The sequence below is a fragment of the Neophocaena asiaeorientalis genome, unplaced genomic scaffold (genome assembly GCF_003031525.2).
Source record: "Neophocaena asiaeorientalis asiaeorientalis breed wild unplaced genomic scaffold, Neophocaena_asiaeorientalis_V1.1 scaffold326, whole genome shotgun sequence".
Classification (NCBI taxonomy): Eukaryota; Metazoa; Chordata; class Mammalia; order Artiodactyla; family Phocoenidae; genus Neophocaena; species Neophocaena asiaeorientalis.
Window position 1 is genome coordinate 1,546,765 of NW_020173654.1, and position 18,434 is coordinate 1,565,198.

At 39.1% G+C, this 18,434-nt stretch overlaps 1 protein-coding gene across 6 annotated transcripts in view; it reads right to left on the bottom strand.

Moving 5' to 3' along the window:
- The window catches only part of MSR1 (macrophage scavenger receptor 1), a 155,299-nt gene that overhangs the window by 54,418 nt on the left and 82,447 nt on the right, over positions 1-18,434 (bottom strand). For 3 of the 6 annotated variants that reach the window (XM_024747786.1, XM_024747791.1, XM_024747792.1), the window contains exons 1-3: positions 11,270-11,353; positions 3,289-3,395; positions 1,705-1,818 (exon numbers count right to left, since the gene is read on the bottom strand). In XM_024747786.1, the coding sequence (XP_024603554.1) occupies positions 1,705-1,818; positions 3,289-3,391 (217 nt within the window). In that variant the 5' untranslated portion in view covers positions 3,392-3,395; positions 11,270-11,353. Of the gene's footprint in view, positions 1-1,704; positions 1,819-3,288; positions 3,396-7,981; positions 8,002-11,223; positions 11,354-18,434 lie in introns of those variants that run through there. The other 3 variants (XM_024747787.1, XM_024747788.1, XM_024747789.1) reach the window with 3 other exon arrangements.

Consider the following 18,434-nt stretch of genomic DNA (forward strand, 5'->3'; position numbering starts at 1 on the left):
GGTTAGAACCCTGAAGTCTTTCCGGACTTCAGTTCGTATTCTGCCTGGGCCTAGTAGAAAGAAGCTGCACTCCCTGAGGTTGGCTCTGTAGGCCACGGTTTGTATAAAAGTGATGAAATGTACCAAATTCTAACTGGCTGATAGCTAATGATCCCTAACAATGACACATCTTTCAGTTATGCATTTCAAACTACAGATAAGCATATACATAAACAGCACACAGATAATCTCAGTTCATTAGGAAGTTAGTTGTTTAATGACAAACATATCAGGTTCTTTTACTTAGATGGCTGTGGTTGGTTTGACAGGCTGATTGGTTCCGTTTGTTGTGGTTGGCTAATGTTTTTGTTTCAAAATAGGAGTTGATTTTTACATATGCAAAATATTTTCCTGCCTAAAATTATGACAACTCTGTTTTGTTTTGGTTTTTTATTGGCCAACCATATTTTGTTCTAAAACCCCGATTGCACTGGGAGATAACAGACCACAGAAGTTAGGAGTCAGGAGCCATGGGTGGGAACTCCAACTCCATTGCTGAACAGTTTCCTTTTGTGGATGAGGGTAAGCATACATCTGCTCAAGGGTAACTGTAAGGCGTATTGAGATAATCTGTGGGAAATGTATAGCCTAGTGCCTGAACATAGTACATGCTCAGAAGCATTACAGAAGTGTTACAGTTACTGTTGTTTTCGTTATCACTTCTTTCTTAGTAGAAGTTTTGGCTTTCTCTTGGGACATTCTTCAGGTTGTCTCTTGGTGGAGGAGCTTTGGCCTTTATTAGGAGAATCTTCTTATCAGTCTGATTAGTACGGACATAAAAATACATCTTCCTCCCAGCCTATCTCTTGTTCGAGCGTATGTCCATTTTGCCACTCACAAAGAGGAGAGCTACAAGGCATATAAATTCAAATGCCAATCAAATCCCTCAAAAATGCTCCTGAGGAAAATAATATTTACATATTTACTTGAGTTATATGCAAGCCATCCACCTCTGTAGAAATCCTCAAATTTATCCCCAATTAAAGCCAAACTCTCCAAAAAAAAAAAAAAAAAAATGTACCTGAAAAACATCATGTAGAACCCAAGCAAAGTGTTCTATTTTTCTTTTTCTTTGAAAGGATGCTAGCCCGTTACTTTCAGAGATGTTTTAAATAATACCCTTAAGAAATATGTGGCCATATAAACTGTTTGAATATTACTGAGGGATAGGCCATTATTTTACGAGGTTTCCTCTGTTTGAAGACTCACAGGAATACTTTCTGCTCTCAATACTAGGAGTAGAAGAGTATTTCTTGAAAAACTGGCTTATTTTTATATTTTAGGCATCATTAATGTAAATGATTATGTTTATATCCTCACACTGGCAACTAGAATACTTACCATGAAATTTATGATGCGCCATTAGAAATATATAGGACTTCAGGGGGTAATATTTTTGAAGTGGTCTAATTCTTTCCATCTTACCTTTCCATATCTATATTTTTATCTCAAACTTGCATTTTCTATACTATTTAAAAACATTTTTTTTTACTTAATAACTTTGCAGAATCTATTTTTTCACGAAATAACTCTGAGGAACACTTTGTGATGTGAAGTCACCCTTATGAATCTCCCATATACAAAAGACTGAATGCTTCTTTTTCCTCCTGCAATAATTAATTCACAAGATGAGTTGCTGAGTTTCAGAACTCTAGAATACTGTACCTGCCACTATTCCGATGATAGGTACAAGAACTACAAACACAAGGAGATAAAGGGCAATCAGTGCAGCTCTGAAAGACTTCATTTTCTCTTGAAGAGTTGGGCCATTTTTAGGATCTGAAAAACAAAAGCCCAACCTACTGTTAGAAAACTTACTCTTCTTACTTAAAATTTTTGAAATCTCCAATTATATTGCTAGTATCAAACCTATTGGAATAAAAAGGGAACAAAAAAATAGGTTCTTATTTATTCAGTAGAAAGCAAAAGGGACAGTCACAGAAAAAGCCAATACAGGCATCAGTAGGGACATTTGATTGCCTTATCCATTAACTAATCATCCAGGACAAAGTTACTATTCTCTGCAAGTTGTACTTGTCTCATTTGGGGGCACTAGCTGGAAAACTTTAGTATTGATACCATATCAACATACGTGCAAACCTAAATTTCATTCTTCTATTTCACATGGGAATATATTCTGGGTGAAAATAAAATTCTTCATGCAACTATGTAATTATACCATTTTTTCATATTTTAAATGAGATAAGAGAAACATTATTGTCAATAATAATTATGCAAATTGTCTCTCCTAATTCCAGCTCAATAGTTTTGTATTTGGATGCTTCTTATGATTTGAATATAATGTGAAAAAAATGAAATAAAATGACTCACATTTTGATTAAACTTTGGAATGGATCAATGAAGCCCATTCTCTGGATATTTCAGAACACAGTAATATTTTAGTATTATTTGTTTATATGGAACACCAATTCACATAATGGGATGTTAACTGTAGAAAAGATAACTCAATGTAGAGGGGAGACTTACTAGCAAAGGAAGACATTTCTCTGATTAAGTGAATACAAATTTCTTTCCTATGGCCATTGTTTTTATTGTTTAATAAAAAAGAAGGAAATTTTGTTTTCAGGTTGTAAACTCCTAAATTAAAACAAAAGTTTAGACATTGTTCAATAACGTTCTATGAGGGATTGAACAAAAAAGGAGAAAAGAATTAAGTAAAGAGAAGAAAACAATAAAGAAAAGGGGGAAAATTGAAGGAAAAAAGAGAAGGAGTGGGGCTTCCCTGGTGGCGCAGTGGTTGAGAGTCCGCCTGCCAATGCAGGGGACATGGGTTCAAGCCCTGGTCTAGGAGGATCCCACATGCCGCAGAGCAACTAAGCCTGTGGGCCACAACTACTGAGCCTGCAAGCCACAACTACTAAAGCCTGCATGCCTAGAGCCCATGCTCCACAACAAGAGAAGCCACCAAAATGAGAAGCCTGCGCACCACATCAAAGAGTGGCCCCTGCTCGCCGCAACTGGAGAAAGCCCATGCGCAACAAGGAAGACCCAACGCAGCCAAAAATGGATGAATAAATAAATAGATAAATAAATAAATTTTTTTAAAAGAGAAGAAGCAACCACACTATAAGCAAGATGGGATATTCCATCTGTCAGGTGACTAAATTTGAAATCCAACCTGGCAGATGGAATATACACATTTAGGGTAAGTCTCAAGACCATAATTTTACATAGTGTCACTAACTCTAAGGACAATCTCCACGAGCACCCCACGCTTATTCTACTTACTCGGAGGAAGCAAAGCGGTCATTGAGTGAGCATCAAACTTCACAGATTCTGTACAGCTATCAGTGTCCTTCTGTTGATTGGGAAAGCTCTCCCACAGTTCCATACTTCTATCAAACACGTGGAAAAATATGATAATTACACATGGAACTGCTAGGGCTCTTTGGCAAAAAGTTTCAAATTGACATTTATAATTAAAATCCAATTTTAGCAAGGGAACAAGTATAATTAGTTAGTTAAATTTACATATCTGCCCTATATAGCAACATATTATACTTACCCATAAGTTTTAATTTTAACATTAAAAGACAGATTTACATGAACCCACTCATGTATCTTTCTATGTACAAATGTGTACCTGTGATTGTAGATGTCTGTTTTTTGAGTGAGAGGTAACTTTGCTCTCTTAGCCAAAAAAACAAAAAACAAAAAAAACAAAAAAAACCCAACTGGCAGAAAACAACCATTTAGTTGAAAAGAAAAAAAAGAATTTCCCTTAGAACAAACAGTAGCTGAAAAGTTGAAGGAAATATTTCCTGTGATCTTTTATCAGAGGTTCCAGATAGAGCAAACAGTTATGCAAAATTTGGAACAAATGTTTCCTGTGATCTTTTATCAGAGCTTCATGAGCCAAGTTTTCTTTTGCCAAGGCATCAGCTTTATTCCTTTAGAAAGATTTAACAAAGTCTAGTCACAAGATTAGGAGCCAGCATTTTTCTTTTCCTTTGTCTTCCTTTGCTTCCCTTTGCTTCCCTTCGCTTCCCTTCCCTTTCCTTTCTCTTCCCTTCCCTTCCTTTTTTTCTTTTCTTTCTCACATATTTTTCTTTCCCGGCTTCCTTCACTATATACATTGGCAGCATCTCAAATGTGTGCTTGTATCTTTTTAAGCACAATCTATTATATTTTATGACCCAGTCTATGTCTATGTCTCTTTAGGTGCATCAGAATCATTTGAAGGGCTTCCTTTAAAACACATTGAGGGGCCCCACCCCCAGGGTTTCTGATATTTAGGGTAGGGGTAAAGAATTTGCAATCCCAACAAGTTTTCTAGTGATGCTGTTGCTGCCCACCTGCGGACTGCATTTTAAGAACATTTGCCATGAAGAGAAATTGTATGACTTTTTCAGTTCATTTGATTGATAAATTTAGCCTAAAGCCAACATCTTCTGATCATTATTTATGTTCTCTAATGATGAGTTATGGATTTAGCACAGCTGAAGTTGTAACTGAGTGCACTGGCAGCTCCAGGACATCAAACTCATGTCTCCTCCAGAAACTGAAGGACAATCATTCATATGCAAACGTTCATCCTACTTTGGGAAGAGGTATTGACAAGTAAGGACGTGACTCAACTCCTGTCAATATATTTTTAAAAATATTACCAAGGAGATTCTTTATTTTGCAGTTTGTACCTGTATCATTCCGTAACCTGGTCTTAGTTTTTTGTAAATCCTATTGATCTGACCAAGGGGTGTGTTCTTTAAATGCTTCAGCCACTCTGGAGGAAGCAGGCAGAGGGGGAATTTATAGAACCTACATTTTCTTTTCTTAGGCAGAGGTGAAGCTAAAAAAATGATTATCTGGGAACACTCACTATTGTAGGAAACTAAATTGATTAATTCAGGCCCAGACTCTCCTGCCATTTCCCCCCTTTTAATTCACTCTATTATTTGATTTGGATGACAGTTTTTTACTTGCCATGGAAAACAAATGAACAATTTAAAAAAATGAGACGACAATAAAACTTAGCTAAATGCATTTTAAAACTACAGTTCAAAGCAATTGTGGGACCTCCCTGGTGGTGCAGTGGTTAAGAATCCACCTGCCAATGCAGGGGACATGGGTTCAAGCCCTGGTCCAGGAAGATCCCACATGCCGTGGAGCAGCTAAGCCCGTGCGCTACAACTACTGAGCCTGCGCTCTAGACCCCGCAAGCCACAACTACTGAGCTGGCGCTCTAGAGCCCGTGCGCCACAACTACTGAAGCCCGCGCACCTAGAGCCCGCGCTGCGCAACAAGAGAAGCCACCGCAATGCGAAGCCCACGCACCACAACAAAGAGTAGCCCCCGCTCGCTGCAACTAGAGAAAGCCCGAGTGCAGCAATGAAGACCCAAGGCAGCCAAAGCAGTTAGGACTGTGGCAAAGCTTTTAAACTTTGATCTCAGTTTATAAAGGATGGGCTCACAAAGTATATACATTTAGACACCCCTGCTATGTACCTAGAAATCTTTTCCTGTCAGTCTACCAGCCCCTTCTCCACGTGTTTGACTATGGTTTTGGCTCTAATAGTTGAGATATTATGACTCCATTTTCACCTATATACAAAGGAAACATCCTTGGGACTTCCCTGGCAGCCCAGTGGATAAGAATCTGCCTTCCAATGCAGGGGACGTGGGTTCAATCCCTGGTCGGGGAACTAAGATCCCACGTGCCGCAGGGCAACTAAGCAGGCTTCTCATTGCAGTGGCTTCTCTTATTGCGGAGCACAGGCTCCAGTAGTTGCAGCATGTGGGCTCAGTAGTTGCGGCGGGCGGGCTCTAGCTTGCGTGGGCCTCAGTAGTTGTGGCTTGCGGGCTCTCGAGCGCAGGCTCAGTAGTTGTGGTGCATGGGCTTAGTTGCTCTGTGGCATGTGGCATCTTCCTGGACCAGGGATTGAACCCGTGTCCCCTGCATTGGCAGGCGGATTCTTAACCACTGCACCACCAGGGAAGTCCTCAATTTTGTTTTTCTTTAGGCCTCTACACTTTGATCTATCTTTCATGGGCTTTAGATAATATACATCTTTTACATTACCGTATTTCAAACTGTGATTTCTTTGGGTAGATTTATTAAAACTGAAAAAGAAAACCCTCTAATAAATGCCTACAAGTGGATTAGACTAAATGACCATATCTGGGAATTCCCTGGCTGTCCAGTGGTTAGGACTCCACACTTCCACTCCAGAGGGCAAGGGTTCGATTCCTGGTCGGGGAACTAAGATCCCACATGCTGGGTGGTGCAGCCAACAAATAAATAAATAAATATCTGGGCTATAGAGGTATAGAGGGCTGAAAGGGAGATGAACACTAAAATCTGTTGAGTGGCATGATGAATGAAAAATATTTCCCTTTGGCTACTCCGGGTGCACCATGAGTTTTGTTTGTTTTCTGGAGCAGTGAATAACAAGGGTTAATCATGATCTGTATGAAATATCAGTATACTTTTTTCCATTAAAAAATAGATTAAGTTAATCATAGATGACGTTGTCATAAGATTGCTGGCATTTTCTGTTATTTCTTTCTTTTATTCTTAGTATCCATACTCGCTGAGAATCTCATCTATTTACATGGCAGAACCACTACCTGCGTCCTGACCAGGCCAATATATCCAGCTCAGATCTCATGTCTCAGAATCAGATTTTTTTTTTTTTAATAATACAGTTAGCTACAATGGTGTACTTTCCACATCAACCTAACTTTTCTTTTTCCAGGATTTTTAATGTTGGCATGCCACCCATTTATATCATCTGTTTATTATTATAATCATTCATTTTTTTTAACTACTTTTTACTCTTTTTTGTGTAGCAAGGCATACATGACATAATCAGGTGTATGGCAATACAGAATTAATATGGCAGTGCTAGAAAAGCATGGTCATTCAAACCAGAGGCCAGGACTTTATTCTAGATCACTCTCACCCAAAGACCCGTATCTGGTAGCATAGCAACTCCTCACTTCCTCAAAGCCATTCCTTCCACTCGATCCCAATTTTTAGATTTCAGTTCATTTTTATCTACCCAGCCAGGCATCTTAGATAGTAGCAGTGGGGTAGGCAATTGAGGGGCGAATCCAAGAGGCATTAAGGAGGAGGAGGAAATTCAAAAGAATTGATGAACAAGCATCAAAATGTAGCACTTTATCAAAGACTAGGAGAAAAAAATCAAACAGTAGAAATTATTTTTCAGGGAAAAAATATGGCAGATACAAACAAACATATTTAGTAGGCTAGTAAAGAAAGAACGGCAGCACTAAAACTAAGGAAGAAACTCTGACACTACGGTAGAACAGGAAGTCAGGGTCAGGGAAAAAAGAAAAGAATGTCAAGACGTGCAGGTCACCCATAACCTGCCACACGGAATTTGAGCTGTATTACTCATATGGTAGAGGCAGAAGCAGATGCTGAGAAATCTGCTGAATAAATGTATAAAAATGAAATGCCTTGAGTGTATACTGGAAATCTAGTCATGTTCATGCTTTTCTGTTGAGAAGAGATGCTGAAGATAATACTGAGGTAGTACATTGAGGACAGCATTATTTTTTCCTGCTTGTTCTTCTCATCTCCCAAACTACTGACACTGGAGTGTGCCTGGTCTCAGTTCTTGTCCTCTTTTTATCTTTATTCACTCCCTCGGTGAGCTCACTGGTCTCATTGCTTTAGATACAATCTATACGGCTGATGACTCTCCATCTTCATCTCCCACCCAGGCCACTCCTTTTAACTCCAGACCTGGATATGCATCTCCCTAACAACACCACCATCTGGATTTCTAATATGGCCCAAACCTAGGGGTCTCCTTGTCACCCACTTTCTGTCGTCCTCCGCATCCAATCTACCATCAGATCTTGCTGGGCTGATTTCAAACCCTAGGCAGAAACCGACTGCTTCTCGTCACCTCCCCTCCTGCCATCCTGGCTTAAGCCCTACCATCTTTCTCACCTGGACGATTTTAATAGCTCCCTATGTGGTCTCTCAGCTTCATTCAGTTCCCTCCACTTTACTTTCCACACAGCCTCTAGAATGTTCCTCTGAAAAAAGTAAGTCAGATCATATCACTCCTCTGCTCAAAACATGTGAACACTCTCCCATCTCACGTGGGTCCTGACTAAAAGCTCACTAGCTCAGACAGACCATTCTCCAGCATCAGATTTAAAATGGCAACCTACCTCTTTCACTTCCTCTTCTCCTTCCTGCCTTGATTCCCAGCCCCAAACTTACCACCGTCTAACATGAAATACATTTCCCTTGTTTATCTTGTCTATTGTCTGTCTCTTTTTGCACAAGTTAGATCCATGACTCAGGAGTTTTTATCTCTTTGGTTCAATGACTAGAGAGTTCCTGCCACTTAGCATGTGTTCATCACTAGGAGAAATTCCATAAATAAATGAAAGACAAAATATTTTGCAAGATGACTGGGGTTATGCCTCAAGAAAAGTCTGCATTTCACTAATGCAGAAATATAAAAACTTCTTCTGCTAGACTTTGGGAAATAAAAGGTTTTTCTCTGAATTGTGTGTAAATAGGAAACTGAAACAAAAAATCACACCCCCAAGGTTCCCACTTTTGACTCAAAGACATTCGTGAGACTTACCAGATTCCTTCAGTTCCTTACTCCACCAGTATACATTTTTTAGTAATGTTAGAGAATATACACATGTGAGGCTTTGTTATCAGCCACTGAACAATTCACATAATCTAAGTGTGCCTTTAAATGCCTTTTCCAAAGTTAAGAAGAAAAGTAACTTCACATAAAGTTATTCCTAACAAATGTCAATGCACTGATAAAGAATTATGAAATCGTTTGAGTTTGTATAATCTACTGAAATCATGTTCTCATGAGAAGTGAAACACATCTCTGCAATATCAGCTTTTCATGAAATGGGTGAAAAGTTTAGAGAAGCTACAACAGGAAAAACAATGAAAGAATTTCAGTGTTTTTCTGTTTGAAAACACACTCTTCTTTTCTCCTGTTTTTATTACAAAAACATTATAACACTATTAAAGATAAGTTGGGACAAAACTTCTATCATCCCATCACCCTAACAGAAGAAAAGCATTGAATGTATACATGTTACAAATTGATACCATAGTGTACATTATCATTTGGTCTCATGCATTTCCCTTAGAATCATATCAATAACTTTATACTTTGAACTATTTTTTCAAATTTAAAATGATGGGCTATATAATAATTCATCAAATATATGTATCTTATTTATGCAGCCATTTTCCTATAATTCTTTTTAAAAAAATGTTCCCTGTTCTTTGGAGGGCCATGTTTAACTAATATAGATGATGATGCTGTAAATATTTTTATAACTTAGTTTTCTTCTTTTGAAATGTTTCTTTAGGATAATTCACTATATGTTGAACTACCAGGTGACAGGAAGACTATCTCAAACTTCTTAGTATCTACTGTCTGACTGCTCTTTAAAAAGATCGTACACATTTACAAAGATTCCAGTCACTTATGTTTTAAACCAAATTCACCACTATTCAGTAACAATGTTTATTTTAGAATTATTTAGATTTTAGTAAGAGTTAAATGATACCTTTAAGGTGGCTTTCATTTGCATTTTTTTACTTTTAGTGTAGAAAGGCTATTTCCATGTAATTTTTTACTATTTATTTTTCTTCTTGAGTTTTTGTTTATTCATATCAATTGCTCATACATTCCCCAGGGTATCTTTCTTTACACAGATATGAAAAAAACCTTTCTTTACGTAATATAATTTAATGCACATTCTTTTTTTCTAAGACTATGTCTTATTTGAATTTATCTTCAAACTCTCAATGTTAATTTCACTGTTAAGATTTGGGGTAAATAATAACTTTGTAATCTTATTATTTAAAAACAAAAACTCTGATTTTATGAACAGTTAAAAACCCACATGAAGTGAACATAAAATTAACATGTTTGTGGAACCAGTAGCTCTACACTTACAGAACACATCCATAAGAGGGATTAAGGTAAGGCCTGGAAGCATCCATGTTGTCCCTGATGCTACCCATATTCATCCTCTGTAGTGAAGGAGAAAGAGCATCAGTTCTTTAATGTGAGATCTAGATTTGAATGTTGGCTGTGTCCTTTCCTTGCTATGTGATCTTTGGCAAATATTTTAATTTATTTGATTGCAGTATATATATATATACATGACTATCTATATATAACCATTTATATGGTTATAATATCAATTTAAAGACTATGAGAATTAAAAATAACTTTTGTAAATTGTCTAGTACACAGAGAACCACCATTATTTTAAAACACCAATTTTTTTTTTTAACATGAACTTTTCTTATTTTATCCTCACAGCAGCACCATGAGGTACCTTCTCTATTTTACAGGTTGGGAAACCAAGAGCTAAAACATTGAAGTACCTAGTTAATGTAACACAGCTAGGGAGAGGGGGAGCTAGGGCCTGAAGGTCGGCAGTGTACTACCAGAACAACGGCTCCTAAACCCTGTGTAAAACATTTATAATCTCACTTTTATGACTTTTCTATCACTATTCTCACATTGCCAATGAGACGCCTAACCCCCATTTTTTATGTCGTGTAAATCTTAATCATTCTTCAAGGTGAACTTAAATTCTAACACCTCCATGAAGATTTTTCTTTCTCCTCTTGAAGTAGGTTTGGCCCTCCTGTACCCCCACAGCAGTTATATAGAGCACTTTCGCACCTCTTACAGTGCTCAAATTATATTACGCCAATTTGCCTTAGGTCATGATCTTCTTGAAGACAGAGACTATATTTTATTTTTCGTGTCCTTTCCCTGTATCTAGTTCAGGGGAGTGCACATAATAGATGCCCAACCAAGATTTGCTATATGAGCAGTAAAGACAATATGAAGTACAAAGTCAAAAGTATCGTGTAAAAACTAAGAAGATGAGACTAATTAAAATATATTTAGTCATATTTTGAATAAAGTCAATAATTTGTAATAAAATATACAAAATTATATGCCAAAAATCTCTTGCTAGTTCAGCACACATATACATTTTTCACCCACAGAAAATCTAGCAGAAATATCTATCACTGAAACAATCAAATCAAATAATTAGGGATAGGATAAAAAAATTCTACCACAAATTATTGATCCCATATGTATATATCTCTCACATATCACATACACACATACGTTTAGACACACACAAACACACAGAGTAGACACATACACTCAACAGAAGCAATTTGGGAAAAGCATAAGTAAACTTCTTTTACCGTGTCCTAAAGACGCAGCACTGATTTATCCACTTCCCTCTCTTAACAACTGAAACCTAAAACCTTTATCACATAATATTTCAGCAGGGCACATGAAAAAGGAAATGACACATTTGTATGTTGGAAATCTTTCTTAACAATGTATTTCAATAGTACTCTCCTCAGTGCACAAGTTTGCAAAATCTAAATTTGTCAGATAACTCATTCCTCTTCCCATCTAGGACTTCACAAAAGAAAAAGAGAAGTAAAATGAAAAAGAAATGGAGTTAATGTAACAGGGTACATAATGTATGGCAGACTGATCTTTTCCTTTTAATAAGATATGTCTGCCTTCTATAACATTCTCATTATTATTTATCTTCTATTAATCTCATTATCTTCCACTAATTCTCATGATCTCTTTCGTACTATATAACCTTGAGGGAAGACTCCATGTTTAAGTGATTTGTTTTTCTTAATCCTTTTCCCTATATCCCTTATCTCTAGCTTCAAACACAAAACACAGGAGGAAAGGATTCCTACTAAGTAAAAGTAGTAAAAGTAGTAATCCCATACTACTCACTTCAGCTCTGTCTATAGTGATGTTAGCATTATCTATCGATCTCTTTCGAGCACCTAAAAAGTTACTTATTTCCCCAAGAGTATAATAGAGGAAAGGGGTCTCAGGCATAGAATCAAAGGAATGACCTTCATCTTCTACCCCTGTCAGAGTTTTACACTTTTAATCTCATTTATTTAATCACTTCAAGTTCCAGTAGGACACGTATAATAAAAAACACACAACATTACACGAATGAGCTAATTTTTAGATCGATTCTTTTGGGGGAAGGTGTTTAATTTATATTCCATGGATACTTCTTGGTGCTCCAAACAGGGAGGGATCTACTTTCTACCAAAAGATGGTCAAAATGACCTTGCCTTGCCCATGGGCACCACAGAACACTACCTGCCCCCAGGAGATAACATGCCTGGTAGAGAGAATGCAGGAACAGTGCAAACTCACAGCTGAGTTCCGCTTACTTGGAGCAGAGCCGCTAGAATCCTAAACCAGCGAGAACACTTAAATTGTAATTTGCACCAATTGCTGGAGGCGGAGTGAGGGCCAGTGTGAGAGTGAGGGACTCCTGGGGCTGCAGTCTCAGGGAGGACCCCAAACTTCCTGGGCTCTATCCCCAGGAACCCCACCAGGTTCTTACAGCGAAGAGCCAAGAAAACTCAAAAACTCAACTGGCGCCTCTGGCAGAGGGAGGGGAAAGTAAGCATTTTTAAAGGTCCCGTGAAAGACTGGGATTTAATCAGTTATAGAACACTTCCCCTCCCCCATACCTTACCGCCTCTTGGGCTCCAGTAGGATAAGAGTGGATTGCAGCGGAAAGACCTGCAAAAAGTTCTTTTTTAAGGGAAGTTTGTAGGGAAACCCCCAAACTACAGAGGAGACAGAAACAGACACTGGAGGAAATTTTAGCCTCCGACAGCTCCAGCTCCAGCAAATATTAAACACAGCCCAACTCCTAGTGAGGTTCCCATAAAACTTCACACTAACATACTGTTCACCTCAGTTCCTATACCTGACCTGACATATCAACTCCAGTTTTCAACAAAAGACATGCTGCAAGTCAAGAAAGTGTGTGACGGCCCTAAAAGTCACAGGTTCCTTGGATAGTTAGGGAAGTGGTGAGGGGTAAGGGTGGGTAGAGTATGTACAAAATACTAGTGACTAATTTCCCTCAAGCAACATTAACAAATCACCCCTTCCTCAAGAGACACAAAAATGCCAGGTAAGAAAAAAGTGATTGTGATATTTTTAAGTGATATTTTAAAAACATGAATGCCCTGAATTTAGGGAAGTTTGGCTTCAGAGGGACAGACCCATGTAGTTTAAATAAGCTTAAATGTGGTAAAAGTGTCAATTTAAGCTTGAGCAAAATTCATTAAGCAAATTCTTCCTCTATTTTTTTTTTTTTTTTTTTTTTTCCACCCCCCATTTTGCCACACCTCACGGCTGGTGGAATTTTAGTAACCAGGGATGAAACCTGGACCCTCAGCAGTGAGAGCCTGGAGTCCTAACCACTGGACCACCAGGGAATTCCCTCCTTAAGCAAATTCTTATCCAGAAGTCTCCTGGAATCATTATGAGATGTCAGGCTAGGGGCTCAAAAGAGAACAGAACTTTCTACCACAGCTAAGAGAATGGCAGCAAACTGAGTATCACTCACTTTATAGCAACTTCACATGTGCCATATTCTTTCCTACTCACAGCAAAAAAATTCTTCATTTTAAAATGAGAGAACTTAAAGACTCTTCAAAAAATTTATCTAGGGACACCTGGCCAGTGACAGAGCATGAACTAGAATCTATATCCTATGATGTTCTTTCCACTATGCCACTTGGATCCTTAGTTTTCATGAACACACATAATTACTCATCTCTACATCTCCATTTTCTCCCATATCTTCAGAAGCTATGGCTGATGATTTCCAGGAGTGCTTCCAAAGCTCAGATCTGTCTTTTGCTGTTTGATCTGCCTCCATTAGCTTTCAGAGAATAAAGGGCTCTCTCTTTGACTTCCAGATCTCTTGAAAACACTACTCCTTAGCCGACTCTAACCAGGAATCGTATGGGGAAGGTGATTCTGAGCAATGTAGTTCCTGGCATCTCCCGTGGGGCACAGGAAAGATAGTAAAAGTGTAGTGAGGCAAAAAGCAATAGTGGATGTCTATGTAGTCTGACAACTCAGAAAAGGACACTTACCATCCAAAGAGGGAGTGGATACTGAATTGCTGAAAAGGGGGAAAGACTGCCTTGGGTGCAAAAAACAGTCATCCAAATGCCTGAAAAAGACAGGAACATGAAGAGTGTCAAAGACCAGAGCAAGGCCAACGTGGCCGGGGTAAAAACGGAAAAAGTGGCAAGCAAGGTTCCAGCTAAGGCTGAGCGTTGGGTAGGTGGCCATGAACTGAGGAGTTTTTCTTTATCTTAAGAGCAGTGGAGGGACTTCCCTGGTGGTGTAGTGGCTAAGAATCTGCCTGCCAACGCAGGGGACACGGGTTCGAGCCCTGGTCCGGGAAGATCCCACATGCCGCGGAGCAACTAAGCCCGTGTACCACAACTACTGAGCCTGCACTCTAGAGCCCACAAGCCACAACTACTGAGTCCACGTCCCACAACTACTGAGCCTGCACTCTAGTGTCCGTGAGCCAAAACTACTGAGCCCACGTGCCACAACTACTGAAGCCCGCATGCCCTAGAGCCCATGCTCTGCAACAAGAGAAGCCAGCGCAATAAGAAGCCCACGCACCACATCGAGGAGTAGCCCCTGCTCGTTGCAACTAGAGAAAGCCCGCACGCAGCAACGAAGACCCAACGCAGCCAAAAAAAATAAATTAAAAAAACAGCAGTGGAAAGACATTAATGATTTTGAAGTGGGATAAATGAGCCATATTTGGGTTTTAAAAGTTGACTGAATGTCACATGGAGAACAAATTGGATGTGGGCAGTGTGGCTGAGCGCAAGTCGACTAGTTAGGAAATTACTGCAATGGTGTCTGGGAAAGTTGATGGCAGCTTGGACTTGGGTGGTGTCAGTGGTAAAGGGGAGAAGTGGAGAAAGATATTAAAAGGTGAATTTAATGGGACTTGATAATGGATTTGATGGTGAGAGATGGTGGGCTTAAATTTTTCTCATTTACTACTCCAGATCCACTCTCCACCTTTCTCTACCCTTCTATTTTCCCCAAGAGCTTGACTTTTTGGGCTGAAACACATAGCTCTCTTGATCTCTGGCTTCTGATGAGGTCTGGCAAATGGCAGCCCAGCAGGAGATTTGTGAAAGGAAGGAGAGTTGGTTCTTCATGTTAATTGTCTAGAAATGAAATAAATACTTATTACCTGGGAATGTTGGTGGCCTCTTAAGGGCTACTTGACCTGTATAAGCAGAAAATTTCTGTTAGGCAGAAACCTCTTGTTACTGTGGAGATTTCAATATCATACCCATTTCCAGAACCGTGATAGCTAAAATATCCACTACCTTTTAAGAATAACCAATGGCTGGTGATAGGACTTAGGGGTGGCAGAATAATGTCCTCCCCCAGAAAGCTATCCACATCCTAATTCCCAGAAGAATGTTATGTTACAAGGCAAAGGGGAATTAAGTTTGTACGTGGATTTAAGGTTGCTAATCAGCTGACTCAGGGAAATTATTCTGGAATTATCTGAGTGGGTCCAAGGTAATAACCAGGATCCATAAAAGTAGGAGAGGGAGGCAGAAGAAGAGGGTCAGAGGAAAAAGTTTCCAGTTTTGATGACGGAGGAAAAAGGCCACAGGCTAAAGCCTGTGAGTGCCCTCTAGAGGCTGTAAAAGGCAAGAACATAGATGTTCCCTTAAAGTGCTGAGAAAGTAATGCAGCCCTGATGACAACTTAATTTTAGCCCAGTGAGATTCATTTTGGACATCGAACCTAGAGGACTGTAAGAAAAGAAACTTGTATTCTTTTTAGCCACTAAATTTGTTAATATGTTATTGCAGCAGTAGAAAACTAACCCAGGACTGTTTGTTTGTTTGAGCTGCCATAATAAAACACCACGTTAGATAGACAGGGTGGCTCAAACAACAGAAGTTTATTTTTCACAGCTCTGGAGGCTGAGGTCCAAGATCAGAGTGTCAGCAGGTCTGGTTTCCCCTGAGGCCTCTCTCCCCGGCTTGCACATGGCTGCCCTTTTGCTTCTCCTTTACGTGGTTGTCCCTTGATGCCCACATCCCCCTGGTGTCTATCATTCGAGTTTCTCTTATAAGGACACCAGTCATATTGGATTAAGGCCTCATTTTACCTTAATCACCACTTTCAAGGCCCTATTTCCAAATACAGCCACATTCTCAGGTACTCGGGATTAGGACTTCAATGTATGAATTTGGGGAGAACACGATTCCGTTTATTAACAAAAACTATATCGTAAATCTCCCTTGATGCCCTCTCCAGAGGTTCCTAAGGCAATAAACCAAGGCGATTTACTGGTGTCTATTAAATAGAGACTCAGAGCTCATGCCGTTCTTGGCCCAAGTCCATTCCACAGTGGATCCTAAGGGACTACAGACCCACCCTATGGTTATTTCTCCAGTCATAAATGTGTATTGAGAATAGATATATTTAACAATTGGACGAATGCACACTGGTTCCTTGATCTATTGGGCAAAACCTCTTATGGTGGAAAGGGTCAAATAGCAGCTAATGAAACTTCCCCTGCCTATCAGGATAGTCATCCAAAAGCTTTCCTGCATCACTAGGAAAACTCTTGAGATCAGGGCACAATCAAATATTAATGTCGCAAAGCTGTGATTCTGGGGAAATGATATATGAATGAAACTTTCAGAAGGGGCAAGAGTGTGAAAACACTCATTTCCGGTGTAAATGTCCACTAGAGGGCACCCACTGCGGAGACTGAATAATCTGACTGACAAAATGACTTTCTCTGGTGAAAGCCAGCCAGTTTCCCCCCACCCCTCCGCAGTTAGTACGTGTATAAGTCATATTGCAAAAGAGATGAAAGTGGCTCCTGAGCTGAACAACGTGGGCTTCCTCTCAAGGATGATCTGGATACTGCAAATGAGTTTCCAATATTTCAACAGCAGAGGCTAATGCTAAAACCTAATCTGGCTTCTTCCAGGGAAGAATGTTTAATCCTCACTGGAATAAACACTTGTTTAGGGTGTGGATTTGCCTTTCCTGCTTTCAGTGCTTTCCCCAGCACCAGTTAACAGATACACTGAATCCCTTATTCAACACTGATGTATTATACACAAGATTTTTTCTGACCAAGGCACATATTTTATAAATGGTTCCAACTTCAAAGGCTTCAGGAATGGGTTCTGATTGGTTACATTTGACCATTCATTTTCCCCTAGAGGTGGGGTTTTATAAGAATGCCAGCTCTCTCACAAAAAAAATGGTTGTATTAGGATAAGAAATACGTCTCAGAAGAGGTGCTGGTGGTGGAGGAACATCCTACATTAATTTTCTGTTCTCTTAAATTTCTTATTTATCATAGTGTTGTTTGACTTTTCACCTATTTGTCCCATTTTTCAAACAGAATAAGAACATGCATATTCTCAATATATTTTTAATTAAAATGTTAATTAAAATACCTTACAATAATCCTTTCTTTTTTTAATGTTGATTAACTTTTTATTTTATTTTGTTTTATTATTATTTTTTGGCTGTGCTGCACGATATGTGGGATCTTAGTTTCCTGACCAGGCATTGAACCCATGCCCCTGCAGTGGAAGTGTGGAGTCCTAAGCTCTGGCCTGCCAGGGAATTCCCACAATAATATATTCTTTAGGACACATATTGTTACTTTTTTTTTTTTCGGTCTCACATCTAGTAGGCCCTTAATACTTTTTTTGAATGGACAAAAATCGAAAGAAATATTATACAGGTTATCTCATATCATTCCTTACAATGACCTTACATACTAGACAGAATAGTATTATCCCAGTTTAAAACTGAGAAAACAAAGGCTCAGAGAAGATAACTTCCTTAGCCAAAACTATCAGGATGGTAAATGACTGTTTGAACCCAAATTGTTTGTTAACTGATCATTCTTTGCAATACTGTACTACCTGTGAATATAATGATGACTGAAATGGGTCCAAAGAGGTTGGCTAAAGAGCATTAGAACCACTTTTGGTTGCTAGTAAATCCCCCACTGTGAGTATATATCTTCTGGGGAGCCAGGGTCCACAAGTCTGCAAGTTCAAGAAGGTTTCTCTTCCTGCTCCTTGAAAACTGGAGGCCAGGCCAGTGACTCAATCCTGCCTGAATTCTGAGTGTTGAGAAAATAAGACAAAGACTTTAGGATAGGTGGGAAACAATTCATAGCAATGGTGGGAATGAGAGTCCAGAGAAAAGTTTCTTATCAAGGATCCCGTGTGGGTGATGCTATGAGTAACATCCTTAACTGAAGGTGGCTTTGGGCCTGCGTGCTTAGCCCACTTTACTTCTCAAGCTGGGCTCTCCAATCTTCCCACTAATTGGACCAGAGGGACCAGAGAGTCTTTAAGTCCTTTTTTTTGCTGCTTACATTAGCCAGAGTTCTTACTACTACAATGATGATGATAACCAAATAGAAGCCAATGTAGAGAAACCAGATGGTCTCAAGAATACAAATTC